Source organism: Barbatula barbatula (assembly GCF_947034865.1).
Source record: "Barbatula barbatula genome assembly, chromosome: 5".
NCBI lineage: Eukaryota > Metazoa > Chordata > Actinopteri > Cypriniformes > Nemacheilidae > Barbatula > Barbatula barbatula.
Genome location: NC_136769.1, coordinates 18,807,191 through 18,826,120, shown reverse-complemented (window position 1 = coordinate 18,826,120; position 18,930 = coordinate 18,807,191). Strand labels below are relative to the sequence as shown.

Genomic DNA, 18,930 nt, shown 5'->3' with positions numbered 1-18,930 from the left:
ACAACATCAAACTCAACTTGCGTTAGTCTGTAAGAAAGTCTTTTTACAATGAAAATATACTTACAGGCTGCGAGTCTGAAGCGCCAGACGGTCCTTGCAAAGTTTAAACTGTTGGAATTGGCCCATTTTTTTTAACAAAAGCTTCCGTGCATAGCCGGTCTTGATCTCTCCCGGATTCGTGAAGCAATCGTTGGTGAAATGCTCTGCACAATGAACATTTTGATTGTACTTCTCTGGAACAGTGTTAAATAGATGGCTGCACTGGCGACGGACCGGTACAATGAGATTTACAAGACCGCCCACCTTACTTGCGTTTAGATTTGGGCGGTCATAGTCAATTGCACTCACCCAAATATATTTTAAGGGTCACACAGGTTAAATTTAAGTAGCATATGCGATTAAAATGCTCGCAAATTTCGAGCACAACACCCCATCATGCCAAATGCATGAGGATAATGTCTTCTCACAACTTTGACACATTGGATCTCGTCACACCCCTAAGCACCAGTAAATGGGACTTTACCACACAGGAAGTGTTTTCGGTTTATTAAAATGGGAAATTTATTAGCATTCTGTGTTCTCAAACTTGTCACGCCAGGTACCACATCCAAAATTTCCCACTAGTTGAAACAATGTTTTTATCAGTATTGAGCAAATATTTTGAGCAAGCTTGAGGACTTTGAGCTACAGAAGTATTTTGATAGACAGATTCTAGAGTTGGAGCAGGCAGCTTTTAAGCTCTCTTTACAGAAACGCTCCATGTAGACGCTTCCAAACTTTGACAAACCATTATACAAAACGACAGACTTGTGTACAAACTATTACGTGTGCCACAGTTTGACTTACCACAGTTTAACAACAAATTGTTATTATAATAGTCTTATTAAACCACTGATTTTTCTTTTACCCAAGTATACCCTTGTGCTTAAATCTGTCCTGAACAGCTGGATAGCACTTCTTAATGAAGTTGTTTGTTTGTTATGGGTAAAAGTCTTGCTGTGTTTGAATGAATTATTTGGCTGTTGATCTTTATAAACACAGTGAATGAAGTTGCTGTTTGCCATGCGGATTTGGCGGTTATTGGCCATCTGTGTGTTTGTGTGTGCACGCATGTCAAACCAACTGGAGTAAACCCATGCTGGGGTCATGAAGCGTTTTTCAGCACTAGTCTGCAGAGGTTGTGCTATACTTCTTTATGACGACGGACTGGCTCGTAAAATGTTTTATCATAATTCCGTCACTATGATGTAAGGGTATGATGTACGTGGTAGCATGTTTGTGACGTCATCACACTGTACTTGCGTTTACTCTTGCTGTATTTTAATACAACTGAATGCCTTATAAAGCAATTATGTTATAAAGCATATATTTAATGTTTCTGTTGTCATACATAAAGTAATTATTATAGACAAATGTTTTGTCATGTCTTGTCAGTAATAATGACAGGTGCTTGTAAATGGTGTTTTGATCTTGCTCACTCACAAGTAAGCTGCGGTTTGGTCATGAATGTGGTAGTGTTGTCACTATACTGGAATTTCTAACTTTGATTTGATACCTAAAAAATATTGATATTTCGATACCCTTTTCGATACCACAGGAAAAAACTGCTATAACATTAAGGGCCTACATATTTTTATTATAAGTTAAATTAACAAACTAATCAATGAGGTGTATATTTTTCTTTATATTTTTACTCATTGTTAATCTAATGTTAATTGTTCGTTAAGTAAAGGATAATCCACAGCTAGCTGTCCGTTAAAGGGTTTTAATGCTCGGCGTGGAGGCCAAGAATCACGTTCTTGGCCTCCACGTTGTGCATTAAAACCCTTTAACTTACACGGAGCACTATGGTAAACACGGGCGTGCATATGTGCATCACATGCCAGAACGATTGCGGAGACTTTACCAGCACCAACAGTATTTCAAACATCGACTTAAGTGGGGCGAATGTAGGGCTGGGGGTAAACTATTATTTATTAAACGATTAATCGATCGATTATTTTAACGATTAGTCGACTAGTCTAACGGCACATTTCTCGATTCATCTGTCGATTATTTGTCTACTGCTCGATTAATAAAACCATAATGTATATCAAATAAATACCAAAAAATCTTAATGATACACTTTATTAAACAACAGTTTTGCACAGCAAAAAATCTTCTGCTTTACACAAAATAAAATAAAATAATTTTACTGTTATTCAAAATGAAAGGCCAGCCTGTTTAGCAGCTGTGCACTTTAGTGGTGCTAGGCTTACCAAGAAACCACCAACGCATCTTTGTTCTCTGTGCAGTTTGTTTGTGCTAGGTTAGTACCTAATGTTCACGTTAGCTAACGTCAGCTACTATAGATGCAGCCGTAAGCTAGCTTCCATTCAAGTCAACATTAGATGATAACTAACGTTATCTAAACACAGCTGTCTAGGTGCCAGTAGCTACCTAGCACGAAAAAACTGCACGGAGAGCTAAGATAGTTAGCTAGCACCACCGAAGTGCGCAGAGCTTAAGCTACTCAACACACTTCACAAACATGTAAGTCATAACGTTGGTTAAATTAAGTTCTTGTTATTGTCTCCCTCGCGAGTGACAATGGGGTGCCTCTTTTTCAGATGCTCTTACATTTCCGTTGTGATGGTGTGGTATGCCAACTCCATTTGGCAAAGAGCGCGAATAACGACACATTTACGTTTGGGACTAAAGTTGAAGTATTCCCATACCTTCGACGATTTAGGGCGAGCTGTTTTTTTAGGCTTTTTTCTTTCATTGGGGCTTTGTCCGATATTATGTGAGGAGGTTGCTGTTCCGTCCTCCATTCTGCAATGTTTTGGTCTCCCACGTGTGTGTGGCGAAGCGTCGACGCTTAAATATGATGTCGACGTCATCGATGCATCGCTACAGGCCTAGGCGAAACGTGTACAATAAACATATGAGAACTTTAGTGGAGACTCTGCACTTGCCATCTTTTTAACATTGCTGCCGCAAACAAGTTAAGTCTGTGAGAGGAGGCTGGGCTCTCTTGTAACTGCGTTCACGTGCAGTGTGTGTCAACTCATTGTCGGACAAAAGAGAGCGAGGGGCAGCTGGTATCAATACGTGGGACGTGCGTATTGGATGCCTTTCAGATTTTTCAGTATCGATACGTTTGTAAATATATATATATATATAACACAAGAATGTGGTGCTTCTGCCGCACAATGAACAAAGATGCAAAGAGAGACAATTTTCCACTCACTGAAAGTTAAGGTTTATCCAAAAAGATGCTAGTCGCAGTTCTGAAGGAAAAAACTCTGTAAACACTGCACCACTGTGATCCGTGCGTGCCTTTGTGTGTATGCGTGCACGAAACGCAGGGGCTGAGTATCAGACGCATCTGCACCGCGAGTCCCTGTTGACCGCACGCGCGATTTCTAAAACAGACCAGGAATTTGAAAATAAGCTAATGAATGGCAAACACACGTAACTTTGCGATCGTGTTCAGGGCAAGTAGCCTACAATCACGCTCTAATGAAGGGAAATGGCAAAACGGGGTGTTACAAATTTTCGGTAAGCGCGACCTCTGAGTCTGTCATTTAAGTGCGAGTTCTTTCATGTGTCTTCTTTCTTTACTGTTGCGTGCCTGTGTGATCACATTCACTCTAGTCACAACTGTTTATTTATACGTTTGTTGTACATGACAGTAGGCGTGTGTTCTGTCACGCCTTGGTGTTTGGGTTTCCTGATCAGTTTACTCCGACATCTTGTTCTCTGAGGCATTATAAGAACCCCTAAGGCTTGGAATGAAGTGTTTCAGGTTAAACTGATGTCGAGCTGTATTGATGTCGATTATACCAGACAGTAACGTATGCCACGTACATGCTGCAAGGGTTTGAGAAATCAGGAGTGTCAACCTCATCTAAATGCAGGAGCAAATCTTTTTATTAGTTTTGTATTAACGTTAAGTCACTCCTCAACTTGCAACCAGAATAGCTTGGCTGTAAACTGGCGTTTGATGTCGCTTACACTTTTTTGATCAAAGCAGTATTAGGAAATGGGGGAGGAATTGCATTTGGACATTTTGAGTCTTTTGCTAACAACAGAACCTCATGTTTCTGAGCTCAAAGCTGCTGGTTTTAAACATTGTGCACTGTAACGTATGTATGGATTGGGCAGAGACAGATTTTGAAATGCTGTTGTCATTCTTGTAGTAAAAACTCAGAACAAGGTTAAGTACTCTGAAGAGAAGTGAAACTGGCTTTAGCTGCAGTGTTTACATGGCCATTGGTTCAACCCTCTGTTGTAAAAAGTTGTTGTGAGTAATTTAAGTGTTTTAATATACAGTGTTAACAATGTAGGTATTAAACACAAGACCAATGGCTTGCCTGCTAAGTATCATCCAATCTAAAAGCATACAAAGCCAGTGAACAAGCAAGCTTTTGCACAAGTGGATGCCAAAAAGAGACGTGCCGATTTAAGGTAGAATGTAATACTTAATGATATATTACTTACATGTATGAGCAAGCCGGCAAGATATACTTTGCATCCCTGTGATGTGAGAAGCTCACTTTAGCCTTCAGAGAGCAGCATTTGCAGTGACATTTTAAAGGAAAGACGTTTTCAGCAATGAAGTCGTAAAGCAACAGCTGTACTGGGTTTGTTGTATTAACACAAATAAAGATTAAGACACTGATGGACTGTTATTCTTTGCAATACTGGACTAATATTTAAAAGTTTACTTTTGTTATTCACGGCCGACCAGAACTCTGAAATTTTTGTAATGACAATTTTTGAGAGAGGGTAACTTCGGTCAGAGAAAATATAAACACTTAAAACCTCACATTTAGGTTAGCTATGCATCAATTTGTGTTTCAGTAGTAGCCTACAGCATCGTAGCATTTAGAATTAACGTAATGTTATTGTCTGCTGGGGTGGATGCAAATATAGGTATAATTATGGTTAGTTATCTAAAATCCTGAATGTACCCCTCGAATGTATATATATATCAGCGTGTCGTTTTCCCAGAAATTCGTCGCCATTTCCCCAGGGAGTGCACAAATTTACACTGGGTGCGCTGGCTGATACCGAAAGCTTGTCGGACATAGCAACAGGACCAAAGGAGGGCAGGGTTTTGGCGAAGGGTCAATTGACATCATGTCCCAAAGACTGCTGATAGAGCTCAAGTTGAACCCTGAACATTCAATGAAACCGTATATAGGTCAGTTTTGTTTGTCCTGTCTTAGTCTTTCAAGTCGATATTTGGGAGGTCCTCAGTTTTTCCATGGAATAGCTTATGAGTGTGCATTTACTGGTAATAGACATTTGGCATTCTTTCCCTAGTAGTCATGCCAGCCGACAGTCAGTTCTCAGTCTGAGCTCATGATGAGAGCGCTAGCGTCATGTGATCTACCCACTGTTTCTTTCGTCACTAGGTGAGTCATCAGGAATGTGGTTTGTCGGTCAGAGACAAACAACTGTTAAGTGTATACCACCACTTTTAGATGTGGAAAGTTTTTACCTCATAGTTACTCAACAAGGTATTTTTAACTGCACTTTTGTGTGTGCCTTTTTGGCCTTGGGCTTAAGATTAGACTTGTGTTCTATGTGTACCAACCTGGGAATTGTATCCCCCATGAAAATGAAGTTTCTCTGTGGGAAAATGTGTGCATCCTGAGGCCTCCAGAGATCCACTGCAAGAAGGACACCTGTCGACCCTTTGGTCTTTATCGTATGAGCTGCAGGCTGTGCCAGTAGCAAGATAAATATTTAACCTAAAGCTAGTGCTGGGCAATATACCGGTGTGTATTTTTGTTATGATATTAATTTTAATATACTGCATTATATAACACAACGTGGTGCAGGGCAGTCCCTTTTCACTGTGACCGGAATGCGTCTTTCTTTTCTATGCTGCTGCACTATATCATCTTTTTTCTATTTAGTCCAGACAAGTGAGGAAATAATCCTGATGCTTCTTCCTCCTGTTACATCATCAAAAAACACCAGTGACCAAGTGCCTGAGGAAGCCATGCATGTAAATGGCATCACACTGCCTGACACTATTTTACTGAAGATATTGTCTGCTCATATCATGAGATATTCCAAGCCTTCTCCATATATTATCTTTTATTTCCTTTTTAGTTGTATGCAGTCTGAAATTAATTTGATCTCTCCAAAAAATGCTTTTCAGAGCTTGTTTGGCTATTTTAGAAATCGAATCTATCCATCCTATTCATGAAGCTTTTGCACCTTGTTGTGAACCCTCTGTATTTTTCCTTGTATTCTCTTTATTGTTTATATTGACAAACATTGACATATATTTACCTAATGGAGAGTGTTCTTCACTTGTCTGGACGTTGTGAAGGTTTTTTTCTGTATCATGGAGAGGATAATGTCATCATCCACCACTTTAATCTCATATGGTCGCTCTGGATTTTCTTTTGTTGTTGAGCTCAGCTGTGTTTTTTTTTTTTCTCCGAATCTACCAAATTGTTGATTTGGCCGCTCTTAACGTTCCTGGCATCTTTCTGATGGATATGTTGTGTTTTTGAAATATTTACTATGGTCCGTTTCACTTGCATGGAGATGTCACTGAACACCATGATGTGGGTTCACAGCAAGAGCTTCTAAATGCAAACACCACACGTAGAATCAACTTCAGTCATTTCTTCATAAATGAAGCTTGGTAAAGGAAAAGCCCGTACCTGTGAATTAAACGGCTTTTGATTCAACTGTCCAATTACTTTTGGTCTCTTGAAAAAGGGAAAGTTTCATATTAAATGGCTGTAATTCCTAAAGCCTTCAGCTCATCTGGATGTGAATACACTCTAAATAAAGCTCAGACTGTGCACCTTTAAGACACTATCCATTATAAAACTGTAACTCGAATACACTTTGATACACAGCTAAAATAACAATAGATGTGCTTCTGTCCAAGTATTTATGGATCTAACTGTATCTAATTTAAACCTTTGTTTTATGATAAAAAATATGATTTAAGGGAATCATGAACCCATTGAAAAAAATAATACCGTCATGTACCTAGAGACCAGTATAAATCAGAAAAATACCGGTATTAATAATGGTCATACCGCTCAGCAATACCTTATGCGCACTTTTAACAGACATCCCATTCTGCTGAGTTACACAGACAGTCACAGATCATTTCCTGGAAGTCTCTCTGGAGATGGTACCATTAGCATCATGTAAAGCAATTTCAGTTTTGAAGTACAGAAGGGGATTGTTGTTTTGTTGTTCTGAGATTTACACACTGTAATGTAGACCTGACAAAATTCAATTATTATAGAAACCCTAGTCGTTTGGTAACTATTTTGCACAACCAACGTATAAGTGGCATTGATTTAAAAGTGTTTGTCAAGTTATACGTAACTATGCCTTTGGTTACGGCGCGTTGTATCCTTGAATAACCTAAAAATCACCATGAAAACGGAAGTGGAGTTTGACTTATTTTCTGCATCGTGACGTATTCCGAATGAAACGGCTTCTGAAGTTTAAAAAATATATAGGGCGGGGCTTTATTTTGCCTTTTTGATTGGGTTGTTGTAAGTTGGGCCTGGAGGGGAGGACTAAAATGCCTGGCCATTGGTAGGGATGCTCCGATCCACCTTTTTTGCTTCCGATACCTGAGATTCAGTATCGGCCGATACCGAGTACCGATCCGATACTAAGGTAAAAATTTTAAAGTGCACAATTACTTAATAAACTATGTGCATTGCTGTGCAAGACATCAGGCTTGACTTAACATAAATTTCCTGACCCCGTAAAACAAAATAACAAACTAATGATTCACAAATTTAGTAAATAGTTTATTAAACCAGCACCGGTGCAAAACAAATGAAAAATAAAACAAAAGTGTTCACTATCTTTGGACAGAAGACATTCAAAATTAAAGTGCAAATTAAGCAGCTGAATATAACAACAGCTTCACTAGCTTGATAAACGGGTATAAATAAATGGAAACAAAATCTCTTAATAATTTTTAAGAAAGTGCAAAAATAATTAAAAAATCAATTCGCAAAAAAAAGCTGCTGAAATTGAGCAAAAAAGTAATAGCTTTACTGCTTTAGATATTCAAAATAACATGAATCAGATCTTTTTAATGCTTTAGTCACTAAAGCAAAGTCCACTTAACTAAACTAAAGTTTAGTGAAAATAAAATTTAACATCCATGGATGTGTGCGGTTAAACTTAAAAGCGACACGGGGGACACGTCGCAGCTCCAGATATCTGTTGTAAAACTCACCGCATTGACATCTTAAATTTTTTCGGATATGTGTTTGCTTTTTGACTTTTCGGTACAGTTCAAGGTTGAGTTAAATATTTACGCTTCGGCGTGTCGTACTGCGGCTCCAGGTGGTTTATAAGGAGTCTGAAGCCATTATTCGCAACGACGGACAGCGGTTGCACATCCATAACAATGAAAGCGGTGGAACTTATTGGCGTAGCTGTTGTAAAATAACTCCAAATGACAGATATTTTGGCTCGCTCCATGCTGTTCGCTGCTATATGTTCACTTGTTCACGTGCACTACGTACAGAGCACGTTGCTAGCGTATGATGTCGCACGTTGCTAGCGTATGATGTCACACGTTGCTAGCGTATGATGTCACACGTTGCTAGCGTATGATGTCGCACGTTGCGCAATGCGCAGCCGCCCACGAGAGAGTTTTAGCGCCGGTGTCTCCATGAACTTTTACATCGTCTAGCACAAATTTTATGTCAGATCGGGTATCGGTGACAAATTGCACCGATACCCGATCTAGAATTTTATTACGTATCGACGCCGATACCCGATACGAATATCGGATCGGAGCATCCCTAGCCATTGGACAGCGAGTATAGTCCTATCTCCTTTGTTGCTGACGTCATGTGGTGAAGAAGGGAAAAGGAGCTTAATGAATAAAGATTACAAGTCCAAATGAATTTAGAAAAAAATAGTTGTGTGCACGGTCAAATCATTTATAATAATCACTTCAACAATGTGCGAAACACTTTTCCTGTTTGATTTCATGGTGACTTTAAACTATTTATGTGTAAGCAGAAATATTTGTGCTTTTATGAGTTTCATTAAGCTTTCATAAGCTTTGCTTTACTATTTGTTTAGTTGACAGATGCTTTCATCCAAAGTGACATTAATTTATTCATGTGCGACAATGCATTAAAGGCATATACATTTTATATCAGCTTCCGTGTTCCTTGGGAATTGAACGCATGACCTTGGCAAAGCGTGCACTGTTTACCAGTTGAGTTGGAGTACTCGTCTTCCTGCCATACTGCAGATAAATTGATTGCATTTCATGCTCGGATTTCATGAAACCTGAGCATAATGTATTTCTGTATACATATTACTATTCTTTGATTTGAATGCATCAGTTTAGAGATTGTCTTACAAAAGATGTATACTTTTATTTGACCTGTCTCAATAATGTTAACACATCTAAAAGCAAAGTCGATTTAAGTTTCAAGTTTTAAATGTAAGCCTCAAATTGAAATGCGTACGTCTGGGTGTGATGTGCACTTGACACAAAGTATCTCAACAGCAGCTCTATAACTGTTAATGAAGACAAACCATATGAACATTTATTGACCTGCAGCTTGTTGACACTAATTTGGCTGCAATAAAGCTCATTTCAGGGCTGTTATAAAACTGTGACTTGCATCACTGCGTGAGACCGATTAATCCATCATCCTTACTGACTACACTGCCATATCATGTTTTACAAAAGACTTGTCAAGAAACTGTGGCAGTGAGTCTCTACAGCATGTGTGTGATACATGCTGCATGGGAATAGCAGTCTGTCTGCACACTTCATCAGATGACATTACTAGTGGATTGCAGAAAAATGTGATGATGTCCCAAATAATGTAATACACCACGTGATAAATGCTTTGTCAAATCAATTTGAATTGTGTTAAGATATATTTAAGATATAATCAACATACATGTTTCACAATCTTTCTTGTTGGTTGTTATTCTTCACGTGTGGACACGGGCACTAAAATCTGTGTGTCAGCCTTGCTGTTATCTGCATCAACCTAATACTTCGATTACACTTAAGTATTAGAATCTTTTAGTTATTTTGAAATATTATGCAGCCCAAGTCATAACAATTTCTGTTCACCTTAAAGATAATGTTTCCATTCTTGCAGTCTAAAATGTGGATATATGCTACTGCAAATCCATCCTCATCTCCGGCAGCAGTGCTGCTACTGATGTTCCTCTTGAAGCAGTTAGGTTGAATGAAGGTTAAAAGCATCACTCTCGAGAGCAGAATGAGGTGACGCGAGGTTTCATTAGCAGGAAGTGTTGGTGCCTGGATTGCCAGATAACTGAGGCAGTTGTTGTAGTGTGATTATTAGAGAGAGAGAGGCCATTCATTGGTATCAATTACCAGGCTGACCTTTAACACGCCGCAGTCGAAACACAGCTGGCTGAGGAGCAGAAATTGATCTTGGCCGTGCAGGACGGTTTAGTCTGTAGAAGTTGTACTAAAAACAATTATTCTGGGATTCATTTGGTCATGAGGTAACTTTATCTGCTCTTTATCCTTCCCTGCTCAACGAGCCTAAAACCCATCTTCTTACCAATGCAAACCACTGGTCATATTCAGCCGTGTGTGTGTGTATAACACCTGTTTAGACACATTTTTGAATAAGCGAGACCATGTGATCCAAAAATTAAGGCTGCATAACATTGACACATTTTCTTGTGCGTTTGCCCTGGGTTTGTCATTGTAAGTTGTTGATACGCTGTCAATAACATTTCACAGTTTTCGGTGTAGATTAAATGAAAACATCCACATGTAGGTTTTAAAGATCCAGTTTATGAAAGTCTGTCGTGAAAAGGTGGTTCGGTTCCTTAAATAGCTCAGACATCAGGCGTGTATACATGCAATTATCATCTACATTTATGGCCATTGACAATACTAACAGTATCACTCCCATGAATGTCAAGTGTGTAGTGGTTACATGCTACTAATAAGCAACACATATGGGAAAAGGCTTTAGCAGTCATAGGTTAACCTGACGACACTATAGATTTGGACTTACTTATACTTATACAAGTACTTCTTTTCTAGCCATCCCTATTTATTTTCAACAAATGTACATACTGTTGTACGAGCTGGTTATCCCCCCTGTAGAGAAGACAGTCCCACTGAAGATGTCAATGATGTGGAAAGCATCAGAAGATAATTAGAAGTGTACATGAGCAATTACTTGAGAAAGCATGGATTATGTGGATAGTGTTGTTTTGGGGAGTCTGAAAGAGGATGTGAGTTAAGTGTAATTGAGATGATGGTGATGATTAAAGTGATGGATGTGATGCAGATGGCACAGATGTGAATTAAAACGCTAATGACTGTCACGCTCTTCCTTCACAGAGAGTCCAGCGAGGAGTGCAATGGAATTAGCGGTGCTCTCCCTGTGGAGCCCGCGCCCGGCTCGAGACTGAACGAGTGGTTTCCTGCCGCACCCCCTCCTGTCCCTCTGCCCGCGCTCCACCCCACAAGTATGGGGGACGGCCTGGACGCAGTGCAGATGTCGGGGAGCAGCAGCAGTCAGGGGCAGACCTCGTCCCAGGCCCCAATGCTCTACAGCCCCTCTGTCCCAGAATCTGCCAACCCTGCCCGACCCAAGCGCCAGACCAACCAGCTGCAGTATCTGCTAAAGGTGGTGCTGAAGAGCCTGTGGAAGCACCAGTTCGCTTGGCCTTTTCATTCTCCGGTCGATGCCGTTAAGCTGAATCTGCCTGTGAGTTATATAATCGTACATTTTCAGTTTTGTCAGCTACTGGCTCGCCTTGGCCCGACAGTTGAAAGCCAGCCAATGTTAACCGCTCTACAGCCTTTGTGTTGATATTTCTGAAAGTCATTTTTAGGCAGGTTTGGAAAAAAGAATTGGACACATTCATAGGAAGGGGAAGCCTGTCAACAAAGTTGTATGCCTGCATTAGGGGTGTAGTTGATTTCAAAGCAGCTTCTTTTAGCCATTAGACCGGTGGTTCTCAAAAGTTTCAGATCAGGTACCACCAACATTTAGATTTCCAAGTACCACCTAATAACCGCCATAGAAAATCACACGAATAAACACTCAAATGTATAGTAGAGCTGAGAATCTTTAATTGCCTCATGATAAGATACAACTTGTAAATAAAAGTGTTTGTATTTTTAATAATACATCATTTTGCGGGACAAGCTGTTTTCAAACTGTTTTTTTTTCATGTAAGTCAGCAGTAATAGTGAAAACAAAACACTTTTCTGTAGTGCACTGTAATCAGAGTTCTGTACTTTAATAAATTCCCCATTAGAATAATGTTGTGGGTCTTGCAGAAAGACTACAAACCTGTATTGAAGACAGACAATGTGGAAACAATGTTTAACACAGAAGATAAAAAAATTATGGATACACAAACATCAAGAGAACAGCTGTATATAACAAACAGATATCTAGAGACTAACACTTTACTGCAGCGGCTCTTGTCAAATCACCGTATCAAAACTAGCACTTAACAACAGCTTTAAACAGCGGTTCAAGTGCAAAAATTAATACGAAGGTAAATAAATACAATGCTCATCGGAAGAGAAACAGTGAGAGAGTCACAAACGTTTCTTTGCTCCTGTGTGTTTGAGCTTTGTCACGCCTGAGTTACATCGACCAATAATGATAATTAAACAACAATTCATACAACTATATTAAAATTACACATAGGCTATATGAGATGTATTGCTTATTTATCTATCGTATTTTAAACGCGAAATGTAAATTAATATATGTCGTTTTAAATTTTCTGTTGTTTCTCGTACCACCAGGGGTCTCTTCAAGTACCACTAGTGGTACAGTTTGAGAACCACTGCTTTAGACTACTGTAGGTCTGGAAGTGTTGTATTGCCGTACTATAGCACACTTTCTCGCTCCAGATCTGATGGTTTGGTTCAGAGCCCATCTTCTAGCCCAAAAGTTTTCTGCTACAGCTGAAAACGAATGATCATTGTTCTGTTTAATGTAGGGCTGTGACGATATATATATCGATTTACACCAATTACATTACACCTTTCTAGGTCGATATTGAAATTCTTTGTTTATTCACAGCTCTTCCGTGAATCATTATAAATATACTTTATTATAATGAACATACCTGAAAAGGTTTGATGAACAGAGATAGAATATGACCAATGGCATTTCCTTGAACTATGTGTGTATATCGTTATTCTTCGCTGTCCCATATTATGAGGTTCTGTGCGATAGAGCGCCCTCAGCATATAAGGCATTTAACCATAATTAATTCAGAAACTGCGCCAAAAAACCCCACTATTTATCGGCCCAGCCCTTGTTAAATGTATATATCAGATTTATAGATTAATTATTTGTTAAACTTAATTATAACTAATTATGAACATGTCCGGCCCTACGGAGCCCCGGATATCCCCCAAAAATTATATCGTGGCCATGAATTAAGATCTCGTTCCCACAATTTATGGATGTTTTACTAATGCATGAGGACGATTTACTTAAAACGATGGAACAAATAAATAAATCATGGGCACAATATATCTAAAACCATTAGAACAAGAATTTTAAAATTTGTGACCACTATATATATATATATAATTCATTCTTATAGCTTATCCTCCTTACGGTCCTGGTGGAAACTCAAGAAATCTACTGCATCAGGCACAGCACAGTGTTGGTGAAAAAAAGGCTTTTAAGTTCATGCCTTATGAAAGCTGTGGTTGCCTTGAGATCAGATATGTCAGGGATTCCTTTCATAAAATGATTATGTATAATGACGATGCTGATATTTTGTGCCCTCTTCTCCCCAGGACTATTATAAGATAATCAAGAATCCTATGGACATGGGATCAATCAAGAAACGACTAGAGAACAATTTGTACATTAATGCCCAAGAATGTATTCAAGACTTCAACACCATGTTTACTAACTGCTATATTTATAATAAGGTATTGATTCACTTTTCTGTTGCCACGATAAAAACCCTTTTTATCATAATCACATTGTAAAAAAGTGGTTTGATTGGGCGGGAAGATAACAGTATTTGTCGCCCCCTGCAGCCTGGGGATGACATAGTCTTAATGGCAGAGGCACTGGAAAAGGTGTTCCTCCACAAGATCTCAGAGATGCCCCAGCAGGAGGTCGAAATCAAGACCATGACCGGCAAGGGTCGTGGCCGGGGCAGGAGGGAGCCAGGTATGACTCATGCTTTACTCTACTTAAGTTGATGTACTGTTTGTTAAGTCCTCTTGTATACAGCGGTCTGCTATAAATGTTTACAGTGTTTGTTTTACAGTATCTTTTCTGCCCCTCTCTTTGAAAACCCGTAGATATGAACATAAGGGTAGGAGCTAGCCTGGACCCTTCCCCTCTAACACGTGGCCTTTCCGGCCTTTCCAGCCTTCCACCTGGGCCACAAATGAGACCACCGACACAGGGTCCGCCAATTTTACCTCCCCAGACTGTCATGCAAGCCTTGCCCCCTCGGGTGCCCCCTTCGCTCCCTATTCACGCGCCGCAATTAGGTCCACCTTTTTCTTTGGGACCCACTGACTGCAGCCCACAAGCCCCCATGACAGCCGTGCCTCCTCCTCCGCCCCCAAGCCAGACCGCTTTGCCGCCCATGCACATGCAGCAGAGTGCTGGTCCCATTCTACCAGGTCCTATTTTACCGGGTCCCATTCTACCAATCCCCATCCCACTGGCTACCAAAGTAAGTCTGCACGTAATGATGAGTAATAGAACCGTTTAATCTTTGTTTCAGAATTGCGTTATAGTTCTCCTTTCACTCCTTCTTGTTTTATCTGCAGCAGAGAAAAAGTCAGAAAAGGAAAGCAGACACAACAACACCTACTGCAAATGACCAGATGAGCGAGTCGTCTCCTGCCGAGTCAAAGTCGGGGAAAACTCTGCCACGCCGGGAGAACGCACGACCACCCAAACTAATCAAAAAAGAGGCGCCGGACTCCCAGCACCATTGGGGGACTGGGACCCCTAGCCCCAAGCAACAAGAGCAGTTACGCCACTGCTCGGGCATCGTGAAAGACATGTTTGCTAAGAAGCATGCAGCATATGCCTGGCCTTTTTATAAGCCAGTGGATGTAGCCGCTTTAGGGCTGCACGATTACCATGACATCATCAAACATCCAATGGATCTTAGCAGCATTAAGGTAAAGACAATTGCAGCTGTCATTAGTGACGATCCACAGCCTCAGTCTTTTGCTTTCCATGTTCATAATATGTTTTACTTGAATGACAGGACAAGTTGGAAAACAGACAGTACAGGGATGCTCAGGAGTTTGCAGCAGATGTGCGGTTAATGTTCTCCAACTGCTACAAGTACAACCCTCCGGATCACGAAGTAGTGTCAATGGCACGCAAACTGCAGGTACATGACAGAGTGTAACTCTGTTACAGAGTTAAGTGAATTTGTGATCCACGATTAGTGGATGAATGTTCATGAAAAGTATTTCTTTTTATTTGAAGGATGTGTTTGAGATGCGCTTTGCTAAAATGCCTGATGAGCCGGAGGAGCTGATGGCCCCCGCTCCTGCGGCTGTGCTCCACCCTGCTCCTGTAAAGACGCAACTGTCCATGGGCACAGCCTCATCCACTGACAGCTCCAGCGACTCCTCGTCTGAATCAGACTCGTCCACAGATGACTCTGAGGAGGAGAGAGCTCAGAGGCTGGCAGAACTTCAGGAGCAGGTGGGAACTAAATCTTGTCTTATACAAATGTATTTTGTCTGTATTGTTCCAGTTTACTGGTTAAAGAGCAGACTATATCCGAGATGTTAATAGAAAGAAAGTTAGATATGCAAGCTATGTTTCATTTCTCTAATTTGATTTTGTTTTGGCGCTTAGCTGAAAGCGGTTCATGAGCAGCTGGCTGCCTTGTCCCAGCCTCAGGCCAGCAAACCAAAGAAGAAAGAGAAAGAAAAGAAAGAGAAGAAGAAAGAGAAGCACAAAAAGAAAGCAGGAGTCATGTCAACACTGGACGAGATCCCGGAGCCACCTCCTGCCCTCAAGGCTCTGGGAAAGCCCAAGAACAAGACTGATGCTCTGCCCAAGAAGCCCAAAAAGCTCAGGTTGGCAACTGCAATTTTATGTAGAAAGACAAGTAACGGGTGTATAAAAATTGTGTAGTGAACATATCTATTCTTTCCAACAGGGAGAAAAAAGAGGGAGGTAAGGGTAACCGCAACATGGCTTCCATAGGCATGGCCCCACCCATTCTGCAGCCTGTGACAGGCCTGGATTCTGAGGATGATCTGGGTCTGGCCGGAGGGCAGGCGATGGCAGGCATGACGGCATCAGACAAGTGTAAGCCAATGTCATATGAAGAGAAGAGACAGCTGAGTTTGGACATAAACAAGCTGCCTGGTGATAAACTGGGCCGTGTGGTCCACATCATCCAATCACGCGAGCCCTCCCTCAAAAACTCTAACCCAGATGAAATCGAGATCGACTTTGAGACGCTGAAGCCCTCCACTCTACGGGAACTGGAGAGATACGTTTCATCCTGTCTTCGTAAGAAAAAGAAGCCTGCGGGTGAGTGAATATCAACCTTGTGCAAAAAAGATTAAAGACTTGAGAGATCACATTATATATCTTTTTTTGCATAAGTTTGTATTCGTTCAGATTTATATAGGCTGTATTTTTCCCCTTTATTTCAGCTCCAGAGAAGTCCATGGAGGCAATGAGTGGTGCAAAATTGAAAGGCTCCTCATCAGAGTCGGGCAGTAGCAGTGAGTCCAGCTCTTCTGAAAGTGAAGACTCTGAAACTGGTACAGAAGTAGACAATGGATTATTTTAAATAAATGTTTTAACAACGCTTCCGCAACCCTTATTGATATTTAAAACTTCAATGCAGGGATGACTTCCAAGTTAAAGAAAAGAGGCAGAGGTGAGGGCAAGAAGTCTCATCACCAGGTGATGGCTCCAGGATTGCCTCAGCCACAGCTTTCCCATCAACCCCAGGCACCCGTGCTGCAGCCCACAGCTCTACTGAAGCAGCAGCAGCAGCATCCTTCTCCCGCAGCCTACATGGCTCCTCCCGTCACCGCACTGGAGCCCTCACAACTGCTAGAAAACCCTTTTGACCCCCTGGCCCACTTCGGTCAGTCCCTCATGCACCTTCCCCATCACGCTAATGACTCATCCTCCCCCGCACCCCCTCACCTTAACGCTCACCCTCAAGGAGGCCCTGTGTCACCTGAGACACACCCATTCCTCAACCAGCATCCGATCCTTCCTTCTCCAGGTAAGTTGAAGCTTCCGGTTTTTATGTTCTAAATTATTTATTGCAGATCATCTGTATTGACCTACATCTTATTACAGCTCTACACAATGCAATGCCCCAGCAGCCTTCACGGCCCAGTAATAGGGCAGCTGCACTACCTCCTAAACCTCCGCAACAAAACGCACCCCAGCAGCAGCAACCCCAGCAGTCCCTGCCGCAGCAGCTCCAGGCCCAACAACCCCCACCTCCTCCCCAGCACCACCTCCCACCACACCTTCTGCAGCCTCCTCAGCAGATCCGTCAACGGCCCCTCTCCCCTCCCACTCTCACTCCCCAGGGTCTCCTCTCCTCCCAGCCTCCACAGATGCTGCTGGAGGACGACGAGGAGACCGTTCCCTCCATGTCCCTGCCCATGTACCTACAGCATCTTCAGCCAAACCGCCTGCAGCAGCAACAGACGGCTTCGTTAATGCAGTCTCTGCAGAGCAGGCAGCAGCCGGGGCAGCCGTCTCTGCTGCAGTCAGTGCAGGTTCAGTCGCAGCTGGGCCCGCAGGCCTCTCTGCCCCCGCCGCAGCTCACCATTCAGACTCAACAGTCAGCATCACATCAGCCCTCGCCACAGCTCTCACAGCATCAGGCCAGACACATGCAGCACTCGCAGCAGCTGAGCTTTTCTCAAGGCCCAGTGCAGACCACGCAAACGCAGCCCAGTCAACACAAAGTCGTCATGCCCCCCACGAAAGCACAGCAGATCATCCAGCAGCATCACTCTCCACGTCAACAACACAAGTCTGACCCGTATAACTCAGGTAATGCATCAGGTCTACTATTGGAGATTCTCTAACGTGTTTTACCCATATACATTGAGAAGCTTGTAGCTTCAAGCTTCACACATCTGAAGTGTGAACTGGACAGTATGTCATGTTCTTAATTTGAATAATATCCTTATTTCAACAGCACACCTACGAGATAACCCCTCCCCGCTTATGATGGATACCCCTCAGATCTCTCAGTATGCTGCTTTAGTCCATCAGTCACCCCCTCAGGTCAAAAAGGTAAGTGGCATTTTGTTCAGTTCCTGGATTGGCATAGATTCTTGTCTTCCTGGAAATGTTTAACTCACAGAGGATTAACTGAAATTTTCTTTGCTAAAGGAACCACAGCGAGTTCCTTTGGCTCTAGGCGGTGTTAAAGAAGAAAAGCTTCCCCCGTCACCTGTGATGCGCGGTGAGCCGTTCAGTCCAGCCATGAGACAAGAGTCTCATAAACACCCCGAGAGCAAACACACACTGCAAGGGCATGGCCAACAGAGTAAGTTGATGTCACTTTTCAAACAAGTAAAAAGTGATGAAAAATGCAGCTTTATTCAAAGAATGCATAAACGAAAGAGAAATGCAGCCAAACTAGAAACCACATTTTAAACGTGTTTTACTAAAAAGTGAATCTGGTTTTAGGAGCTGACATGAAACCACTTGAAATTTCCCGTCCTGTCATCCGCTCCTCTGAACAGAGCGATCCACCACCTTCCATGCAGGACAAAGACAAATTCAAACAAGAACCCAAGACACCCGTGGCCCCTAAAAAGGTACAGGTGGGTGGAAGGGACATCTTTGTAAACTTTCCCCAAATTCGCCCCAATCACATCCCTTTGAAACGTACGACTCCTAACGTGTCCTCGTTTGATCTCAG

The 18,930-nt window shown here is 41.7% G+C and overlaps 1 protein-coding gene across 3 annotated transcripts in view; it reads left to right on the top strand.

Moving 5' to 3' along the window:
- The window catches only part of brd4 (bromodomain containing 4), a 43,597-nt gene that overhangs the window by 21,007 nt on the left and 3,660 nt on the right, over window positions 1–18,930 (top strand). For 2 of the 3 annotated variants that reach the window (XM_079456879.1, XM_079456877.1), the window contains 15 exons: window positions 11,372–11,741; window positions 13,811–13,948; window positions 14,060–14,195; window positions 14,330–14,712; window positions 14,810–15,169; window positions 15,259–15,387; window positions 15,486–15,707; window positions 15,864–16,087; window positions 16,171–16,550; window positions 16,676–16,786; window positions 16,873–17,262; window positions 17,340–18,050; window positions 18,199–18,296; window positions 18,396–18,552; window positions 18,696–18,832. In XM_079456879.1, the coding sequence (XP_079313005.1) occupies window positions 11,502–11,741; window positions 13,811–13,948; window positions 14,060–14,195; window positions 14,330–14,712; window positions 14,810–15,169; window positions 15,259–15,387; window positions 15,486–15,707; window positions 15,864–16,087; window positions 16,171–16,550; window positions 16,676–16,786; window positions 16,873–17,262; window positions 17,340–18,050; window positions 18,199–18,296; window positions 18,396–18,552; window positions 18,696–18,832 (3,816 nt within the window). In that variant the 5' untranslated portion in view covers window positions 11,372–11,501. The remainder of the gene's footprint in view (window positions 1–11,371; window positions 11,742–13,810; window positions 13,949–14,059; window positions 14,196–14,329; window positions 14,713–14,809; window positions 15,170–15,258; window positions 15,388–15,485; window positions 15,708–15,863; window positions 16,088–16,170; window positions 16,551–16,675; window positions 16,787–16,872; window positions 17,263–17,339; window positions 18,051–18,198; window positions 18,297–18,395; window positions 18,553–18,695; window positions 18,833–18,930) is intronic. The other variant, XM_079456878.1, reaches the window with a different exon arrangement.